Here is a 9,832-nt window from a genome sequence, read left to right as displayed (position 1 = left end):
CTAATTAAATAATCTTTATTTAAAAAAAATAAAAAATAAGGTTAATATTATAATTCAAAAAAATTCAAAAAAAAAATAAATATTAGAGATTTAAAAAAAAAATTAGTATACTTTCTATTTAAATATATATAACGCATGTTTGATATATTTTTTTCTAAAAATTATCACACACTACACTAGTAGTTTATTTAATTTCAAATCCTAAAATTCAATTCCTTGAAGATCCTTCCATATATATCCTCACTAACAATAGATAAATTGAAATTGAAAAGTTACATTAATCTCAAAATAAAAAATTGATTGTAAATTTATGGTCATTCTTCAATAACAATTGTTTTTTTTTTGGTTGCCACCAACCCAACCAATTAACCAATAACCACCTACTTCCCATCCAACTCAATTCTTCCATCTCTTCCTCATTTCTCTCTCTCAAAAAAACAGAGCAATATTTATATATTTCTCTCCCAGATATTCTTCTTCTGCAAAAAATAAAATGGCTAGGAAGAAGATCAGAGAGTACGACTCGAAACGCCTCGTGAAGGAGCACCTCAAGCGCCTCGCCAATATCGACCTCCAGATCCACTCTGCTCAGGTTCCACAACCTTCTAGAACCTTCTCGATTTTTCTATAGCTTTCAATTTTGCTCAATCAATAATCCTTACGCTTTTCTTTTTCATAATTCACCTCCGATCCGATCCTTCTAGAACCTCCTCGAGTTCGCTCTATTTAGCTTTCGATTTTGCTCTGTTTATCATGTGGAAAAAAGCTTTTTTTCATTCGATTCGAAAGAATCGAACTCGTTAACTCTAGAAGTTTCTAGAATCTTCTCGATTCGCTTAACTAAAAAGGTTCGAATTTTCAGCTCCACTGAGCTTGACATTTGTGAAATGATTGATTATTAAGTGATAAATTAACTGTTCTTGAAGGTTTGCTTTTGATTGCCATTGATAAAACGATCGATTGATTAATTTTACTTTGAATTTGAGCTCACTGAATTTTTGAATCTGCGAATCGCGTGTTGTGAAATTCAGCTTTGCAAAACACTTGATCAGGGATGAGAATTCGATTTTTGTTATAATATGTATGACTTTGAAGTCGAGGTTGAGGAGATTTTGTATGTATTTATATATAATATGTGTGTGTGCGCGCATGGAGAAAAAGAAAAATTATTAATTTGGATTTGAAATCATTGAATTTGAACTGGTAAAGTCAAAATTTGGAGAATGTTGAGTGAGAAATTTGTAGAAAGGTAAGTTTTTTGATATTCATGTTGTTGGTCTAGCTCGGCTAAACGATGTATGTATGTATGTGTATGTAACTTATGTATTTTTGGAGTAAACACGGGCTAAGAAATATACTTTATTATTCACCATTTGAAGTAATGAGATTCAGTCCGAGGCTACTCAATGTGTTTGTATGTATAGTATGTAGTTATATCATTCCTCAGGAAAAAAACGTGGGCTAAGCATTAGTTTTATTTTAAAAAAATAAAAAATAAGGTTAATATTATAATTCAAAAAAATTCAAAAAAAAAAATAAATATTGGAGATTTAAAAAAAAAAAATTAGCATACTTTCTATTTAAATATATATAACGCATGTTTGATATATTTTTTTCTAAAAATTATCACACACTACACTAGTAGTTTATTTAATTTCAAATCCTAAAATTCAATTCCTTAAAAATCCTTCCACATATATCCCCACTAACAATAGATAAATTGAAATTGAAAAGTTACATTAATCTCAAAATAAAAAATTGATTGTAAATTTATGGTCATTCTTCCATAACAATTGTTTTTTTTTTTTTGGTTGCCACCAACCCAACCAATTAACCAATAACCACCTACTTCCCATCCAACTCAATTCTTCCATCTCTACCTCTTTTCTCTCTCTCAAAAAACAGAGCAATATTTATATATTTCTCTCCCAGATATTCTTCTTCTGCAAAAAATAAAATGGCTAGGAAGAAGATCAGAGAGTACGACTCGAAACGCCTCGTGAAGGAGCACCTCAAGCGCCTCGCCAATATCGACCTCCAGATCCACTCTGCTCAGGTTCCACAACCTTCTAGAACCTTCTCAATTTTTCTATAGCTTTCAATTTTGCACAATCAATAATCCTTATGCTTTTCTTTTTCATAATTCACCTCCGATGCGATCCTTCTAGAACCTCCTCGAGTTCGCTCTATTTAGCTTTCGATTTTGCTCTGCTTAGCATGTGGAAAAAAAGCATTTTGCATTCGATTCGAATGAATCGAACTCGTTAACTCTAGAAGTTTCTAGAATCTTCTCGATTCGCTGAACTAAAAGGGTTCGAATTTTCAGCTCCACTGAGCTTATAGCATTTGTGAAATGATTGATTAAGTGATAAATTAACTGTTCTGGAAGGTTTGCTTTTGATTGTCATTGATAAAACGATCGATTGATTAATTTTACTTTGAATTTGAGCTCACTGAATTTTGAATCTGCGAATCGCGTGTTGTGAAATTCAGCTTTGCAAAACACTTGATCAGGGATGAGAATTCGATTTATGTAATTATATGTATGACTTTGAAGTCGAGGTTGAGGAGATTTTGTATGTATTTATATATAATATGTGTGTGAGCGCGCATGGAGAAAAAGAAAATAATTAATTTGGATTTGAAATCATTGAATTTGAACTGGTAAAGTCAAAATTTGGAGAATGTTGAGTGAGAAGTTTGTAGAAAGGTAAGTTTTTTGATATTCGTGTTGTTGGTCTAGCTCGGCTAAACGATGTATGTATGTATGTGTATGTAACTTATGTATTTTTGGAGTAAACACGGGCTAAGAAATATACTTTATTATTCACCATTTGAAGTAATGAGATTCAGTCCGAGGCTACTCAATGTGTTTGTATGTATAGTATGTAGTTATATCATTCCTCAGGAAAAAAACGTGGGCTAAGCATTAGTTCTTGGTATGTTATTATTGCGTATCACGTTGAATTTATGATATCAATTTCAATGATACTCAATTTTTGGTGTGTATGTATGAATGTGATACTCAATTTCAATGATACTAAACATATTTTGTATTATAACATTGAATTTATCGTATTCATTTCAAAGATTTTCAATTTTATGTGTTTGCCAGTATGTGATTACTTCAAGAAAAGCACAGGCTAAGGAATAGACATTGAGCTCTGCCTTAAAAGAGTAAAGTGGAGTGTGTGGTTGTGGGTTTAAGATCCACTGGATGTGTGTGTTACTTACCAATTAAAAAAAAAATTTGCGTTTTGAATTTAGGTTGTCCTTTGTGATATTAAAATGTGTGTGATTTAAATTGTGTTGGTATTTTGTTGTAAATATTTGATTAAGTTGATATTAAATATAAAGAAGAATATATGTTGGTACAAGGTTGTGTAAGAAATGAACATGTTTATTGTTTAGGTGACGGAAGCAACAGACTTCACCGAATTAACAAACCAAGAGCCATGGCTTTCGTCCACCAGATTGGTAGTCAAGCCCGACATGTTGTTTGGGAAGCGTGGAAAGAGTGGCTTGGTGGCGCTGAACTTGGATTTAGCTCAAGTTGCTGAGTTTGTGAAAGCTCGCCTTGGCGTTGAGGTGATGGGCATGACACATTTGCTGTATTGTTCTGATTATTATTTGTGTGATTATTAATCTGATGATGTGGGTATTGGATCTTCTTTAGGTTGAGATGGGTGGTTGCAAGGCACCGATAACTACATTCATTGTTGAGCCCTTTGTTCCCCATGACCAAGAGTATTACCTCTCTATAGTCTCTGAAAGGCTTGGATGCACCATTAGCTTTTCGGAATGCGGGGGTATTGAAATTGAAGAGAACTGGGATAAAGTATTGACACACCGTTCATCTTGTAGTTCTCTTTTATCTCATCTATGATTGGTGTGTTTGTATGTCAAAATAGTGACTGCGTATTTGATTTGTACAGGTTAAAACTATATTCCTTCCAACTGAAAAGCCTATCACACTGGAGGCTTGTGCTCCATTGATAGCTACACTTCCCTTGGAGGTGAGTTTAGGTATAATTTTCTAATTTAACATTTTATGTTCCAGTTGTGATAACTTCTGCAAAATTTTGCAAAAGCTGGTAAATCAAATGATGAGTAATCTGAGAAGTCACTAAGCTGTTTAACTTTCAATGCACCCCCACCCACACACTCTGCTGACACATTTAATGTACTTAGATCCTATGTAATCTCCCTGATTTTCAAATATCTCGTCCTTGTAGTTTTTCAGTATCCTCTTATTTAACAATTAGTTTTGTTTTCTTGTTGTATCTGCCATTCACTGATTCTACTTTTATTTTTCTTAGGTTCGGGGGAAAATTGGTGACTTCATAATTGGCGTGTTTAAAGTGTTTCAAGGTACGAAATGCTTAAAGATAGAAAACTGCTTGCAGTCTTCCACATTTATGGAACTTGAGAAATAACATGACTTCTGGAAAAGATTTATGACTTCATCTGACTTTATTTGTTCAAATTTATATGCCATCTTACTTTGGCATCTTAATGGATAGAAGCTAATTCCAATTTTAGTGGTATCTTATTCTGTATAAAAATTGAATGATAATTTCTGTTATGAAAAAAGAGAGCTCTATTCATTTTTTTTTTCACCTTTTGGTTATCACTTGCACTTTTGTGGGAAATATTCTTAAAAGTGATGTTTTTCAATTCTAACTGTTTTATTTTCTTCTCATAGATCTTGACTTCAGTTTCATAGAGATGAATCCATTTACACTGGTGAATGGGGAGCCATTCCCCTTGGATATGAGGGGAGAATTGGATGACACTGCTGCATTTAAGAACTTCAAGAAGTATGCGTTTCTTGATGTTTGTTTTCCAAGAAATGTTTAATTAACATTGGAACCATGCCCTTTAAATGCATTCTGCAATGTGTGTTATCTCATGGATATATTTTTATACATTCAGGTGGGGTAACATTGAGTTTCCGCTGCCTTTTGGAAGAGTCCTGAACCCTACAGAAAGTTTCATTCACTCCTTGGATGAAAAGGTAATTTCATTCATGTGTCCATCTCATGTTTATATTTAGTATTCATCAAGTCTCTTTGCCTTTCAACAGAATGGAAGGAATGAATAAATCATATTCTTTTTGTTAACATTGCAGACAAGTTCATCTTTGAAATTCACTGTGTTGAACCCAAAAGGACGCATCTGGACAATGGTCGCTGGAGGTGGTGCTAGTGTTATATATGCTGACACTGTGAGTCCCCCAATATCATACCCTATAGTGCACCTACCATTCTTGTCATAATCTCATCTCTGCTGAAAGGTTTTTGTTGTCAATGAGCTCTAGCTCAAATGACACTTCCTCCTTCCATAATGATAGGTTGGAGCATGAGGTCTTGGGTTTTGAGAGCCAATGGGGGTGTGTGTAACTTTCCAACAAAAGAAAAAGTTTTAGTGATGTGGCACTCTTTAACAGTGACTGTTGGAAGCTTTGGGGTTTCTGTGACTTATTTTTCCTTTCTTTTCAACTAGGTTGGCGATTTGGGTTATGCACAGGAGCTTGGTAACTATGCAGAGTATAGTGGAGCTCCAAATGAGGACGAGGTGTTGCAATATGCAAGAGTTGTTATTGATGTAAGAAATTACATTTTTTTGGCTTCTTTTGGAACTTCAACTTCTTTCAATGTCTACATTGTACAGCAATTTATGCTTTATGGTTTTGCAGTGTGCTACTGCAGACCCTGACGGTCGTAAGAGAGCCCTTCTTATTGGAGGGGGTATTGCTAACTTCACTGATGTTGCTGCTACTTTCAATGGGATAATTCGAGCCCTTAAAGAGAAGGTGTGTTTAGGTTGAATTTATCCTAAAAGTGTTAGTTTGTTTTTTCAACAATTAATTCTCTCCCTTTGTGTGTGATAGGAGTCCAAATTAAAAGCAGCAAGAATGCATATCTATGTTCGAAGAGGCGGTCCAAACTACCAGACTGGTCTGGCAAAGATGCGTGCTTTGGGAGAGGAACTCGGATTACCCATTGAGGTATGAAATGGTGGTGTTTTTTTTGGAAACCTCGTGTCTAATAAATCTGTAGGCAGCTGAGCAACTTACTGCAAATGGCTAAAAGTTTTGGGACTTTTTAGATTGAAAATTGCATGGGGGCAATTTCACTTGATATATTTCTTTTTTATTTTGGAAGGAGAAGAGAGAGAGAGTGAGAGAGAGTGGGCATTCTCTCTGCTTAAGGCTGGATTTATTGCTTGAGAGCAATTTGTAGTAGTAATGTGAAAGGTGCACATAAGTAGCATGATTTATCTTAAAACCTCATATAACATTAGTACTTAACCAGAAATTGTAGCTTATCCATAAACTTTAAGACCACCAAGCAAAAATCTGGGGCTGTCAGCAAAAGCTTCATATGTGAAAAGAAAAACATTTAACTGATACCTGTATTGGTGGACGAAATCCACCAGGTTTTCTTATCCTTTTCTTTCCCCTTTTTATTTGAGGATTGAAATATGGAATACTTTTCTACATATATTTCTGTGGCTGAACTTTTTTGATGTTTTTGTTGCAGGTGTATGGACCTGAGGCGACCATGACCGGAATCTGCAAACAGGCGATTGACTGCGTCATGGCTGCAGCCTAATTCCACAATAATTTTTGCTACTGAGAGTCAACATGTGTCAGTTTGTTTCAAAAGAACTTGGTTGAATGTGTGCCAGGAATAATTTATCATGAGGCTTCCTCTAAGGCAAAAGATTGAGAAGAGTGGATTGTTGTAAAATGTAAACTCTAAAAACATTTAAAAAAAAAAAAAATTCCTTCGTTTTAAAATTGGAAATCATGTCTTCCAGTAAGCATGACATGGTTGTAAACACTGCATTCACTAGCGATCCTTCAATTATCCGAGTGTCAATCAATTCTGTTTTAACCCTCAATGGAAATCTTGTGAGCAAGGAGAAATCCAATCACGTAACCTTATCAGAGATCAATGATGAATTTTATTTCCCATAAAACTGTCATTTACAAATTCATCATCTCCGGAATATAAGGCTTACTAGATTGAATATATTGGATTGTTGTAAGCTCCAAAACATCATTTTGGAATTTGAAACCACGTTTTTGGGTAAATGTGACATCGTAATTCTTAGTGTTTTCTCATCTCACATTTATCACATTTATGGTAGAGTTCGCTCATTAAATTCATGGTAGAGTCAACTATGAATGTGAGAGGAGGGAGAATTATTTCACTGTACTCTGGGACTATTTGAGAGTTTTTCCTAAATTATTACTTGTTAATGTATATAGTGTTGTAGGCTTTAGGCCCAACTAGATTACTTATATAGCACACATTCTTGTATTATACTCTTACTTGTACTGCACTCATATGCCTCTTATATAAAGACATTCATGTATTTTATTTCATTGAAAAATACAATACAATTATTCATTCAGTATTTCTAACATGGTATCAGAGCTACTATTCTGACATTTTTTTAGCAATCTTGTCTTTATTGGTGTAACTCCATTCTTAACATCGCTTCCGCCGTCACAATTGTCGCCGCAACCTTTTGCCGTTGAACCTTTGACGTCTTTCAGCTGTTGTCTTTGGGTTCCGGACCTGCAATCGTTGTCATTGAGGAATCGCACACCGTACAGACTACTGTACGTACCGTCACCGTTATGAAGATTACTCCGATCACATTTCTGCAGGTATCATTAAGATCGTCTTCCTCCGATCTACACGCTGGTGGAAGCCTCGCAGCCATCGGAGTCGCCACGCGCCCTCACGGGTTGCTAAAAGGTTCTGCTTCAGCAGCCCACGCGCCCCACGTGCTGTCTTAAGCTTCAGGCTGACGTCACCCGTGACGTCATCAGTGCCACGTCAGCCCTAGCTTACGCCAGCATTCAGTCATCTACTAACGATAGCGCCACGTCATCCTGCTAACATCATCTCCGCTGACCGTTGACCGCGTTGCCTTTGACCGTTGACTTTGACCGGGTCGTTGACCATTGACTTTTTTAGGGTTGACTTTTTCAGTCCCAGGTTCTCCTTACCCAGTTTTTCACGTAGATTTCATTTTTGCAGTCCATTTTTGCATATTTTGCTTCTAAATAAGGAATAAGGACATGTCTTCTTCTTATTGCAATAATCGTCGTTGTCAATCCATCAAACGTTTTTGCAAATTTTGCAAACGTTTTGGTCACAATATTGAGACTTACTATTATCGCAACAAATCAGCTGTTTCAATTTCTGCTGTTATTGTTGCTAACACTGAGAGTGTCCAACTAATGACTTCTATCTCTGCACAGTCTGAGTCTTCTAGATCCACTTTCTCCATTTTCAGAGATGACCTTATAAATATCATTGCCAATGTCATTCGTATGGTTAGTAATGCATCTTATTCCTCTTCTCTCTCAGTTTTATCTGGTATGTCTCCTGCCTCTTGGTTTATGGATTTTGCTTGTTGCAATCACATGACACCTCACTTGTTCTATTTTTTGACCTTAAATCTGCACCACACCCTCTTAATATTTGCACAGCAAATGGTTCTACAATGTTTAGTCATAATATAGGTTCAGTTTCAACCTCCAACCTCTCGGTTCTCGGAGTCTTTAATGTTCCTGACCTTTCTTATAATTTATTTTCTGTGGGACAATTAGCTGAGTTGGGTTATCGCATTACCTTTGATTATTCTGGGTGCATTGTACAAGATCCTAAGATGGGACAGGAGGTTGGGACCGGTCCCAGAGTTGGGCGTATGTTTCAAGTGGACAACCTTCGTCTTCCACTTGCTGCTCCTATTTTTGTTGCTGCAGTTGCTATAGTTTCTTCCACTCCTTCCCTTGCACTTTGGCATGCTCGACTTGGTCACCCATCTTCCTTTCGGGCACAACAATTGGCTTCTAGAGGTTCGTTAGGTTCAGTGTCTATAGAAAATTTTGATTGTGTTTTATGTCAGTCAGGAAAACAACTAGCTTTGCCTTTCAATACTAGTGAACCAATATCCACTGATATCTTTGACCTTATTCATTCTAATGTTTGAGGGCCTTCCTCTGTCTCTAGTATTGGTGGGTTTAGATATTTTGTTGTCTTTGTTGATGATTATTCTCGCTATAGCTAGATTTTTAATATGAAACATCGTTCTGAATTATTGGAAGTATATTCTAATTTTGCAGAAATGGTTGAAACTTAGTTTTCCAGATGTATCAAATTTTTTTGATTTGATAATGCTCTTGAATACACTCAATATGCTTTCCAAGCTGTTTTGCATTCCTATGACACTGTTCATCAACTAACTTGTCCAAGTACCTCTCAACCAAATGGTAGAGCCGAATGAAAACTTCATCATATTCTTGACACTGCCCGTGCTCTCCTTCTCTCTGCCAAAGTTCCTGCTCCTTTTTGGGGTGAAGCTACTTTTCATGCTGTTCATACTATTAATAACATTCCGAGTCCTGTTATCCAAAATCAAACTCCATATGAGTGCCTTTTTGGGTCACCTCCAGACTATCACCACCTCCGCTCCTTCGGTTCTGCTTGTTTCATTCTTCTTCAGCCACATGAGCATAACAAACATGAGCCTCAGTCAAGACTTTGTTGTTTTCTTGGCTATGACGAAACTTAAAAGGGGTATAGGTGTTATGACCCTGTCTCTCATCGTCTTCGTATCTCCTGCAATGTTGTCTTTTGGGAACATCGCCTCTTTGTCGAGCTTTCTCATTTCAGTGCTTCCCTGTCTTCCTCCTCTGTCTTAGATCTTTTTCCAGATGAGGCACATATTCCTTTTGTAGCTGCTCCTGATTCTCTTATAGTTGCTCCTGATTCTGTTGCTGTAGACTTCTCTGTCCAACCACCAA

The 9,832-nt window shown here is 36.1% G+C and overlaps 1 protein-coding gene across 1 annotated transcript; it reads left to right on the top strand.

Annotated features, from left to right (window-relative positions):
- The first annotated feature begins 1,876 nt into the window (after positions 1–1,876).
- Positions 1,877–6,909, top strand: LOC112041211 (ATP-citrate synthase alpha chain protein 2). Its single transcript, XM_024074122.2, has 12 exons — positions 1,877–2,056; positions 3,412–3,588; positions 3,677–3,838; positions 3,936–4,016; positions 4,320–4,371; positions 4,706–4,820; positions 4,936–5,017; positions 5,132–5,227; positions 5,506–5,607; positions 5,699–5,815; positions 5,894–6,010; positions 6,546–6,909. Exons 1-12 carry the CDS (start codon positions 1,958–1,960, stop codon positions 6,615–6,617), a joined length of 1,272 nt encoding a protein of 423 aa, XP_023929890.1. The 5' UTR covers positions 1,877–1,957; the 3' UTR covers positions 6,618–6,909.
- The last annotated feature ends 2,923 nt before the right edge of the window (positions 6,910–9,832 follow it).

The sequence above is a fragment of the Quercus suber genome, unplaced genomic scaffold (genome assembly GCF_002906115.3).
Source record: "Quercus suber isolate HL8 unplaced genomic scaffold, Cork oak 2.0 scaffold_597, whole genome shotgun sequence".
NCBI lineage: Eukaryota > Viridiplantae > Streptophyta > Magnoliopsida > Fagales > Fagaceae > Quercus > Quercus suber.
The sequence above is the reverse complement of the archived record's forward strand: the minus strand, read 5'-3'. Positions and strand labels throughout refer to the sequence as shown.

What these genes read in the sequence shown, in the direction of transcription:
- LOC112041211 (XM_024074122.2), top strand. Translation starts at nt 1,958, where the DNA reads ATGGCTAGGAAGAAGATCAGAGAGTACGACTCGAAACGCCTCGTGAAG. An exon ending in TTCACTCCTTGGATGAAAAG is followed by an intron (nt 5,018 to 5,131) that starts GTAATTTCATTC and finishes TTAACATTGCAG; the next exon opens with ACAAGTTCATCTTTGAAATT. An exon ending in ATGCAAGAGTTGTTATTGAT is followed by an intron (nt 5,608 to 5,698) that starts GTAAGAAATTAC and finishes ATGGTTTTGCAG; the next exon opens with TGTGCTACTGCAGACCCTGA.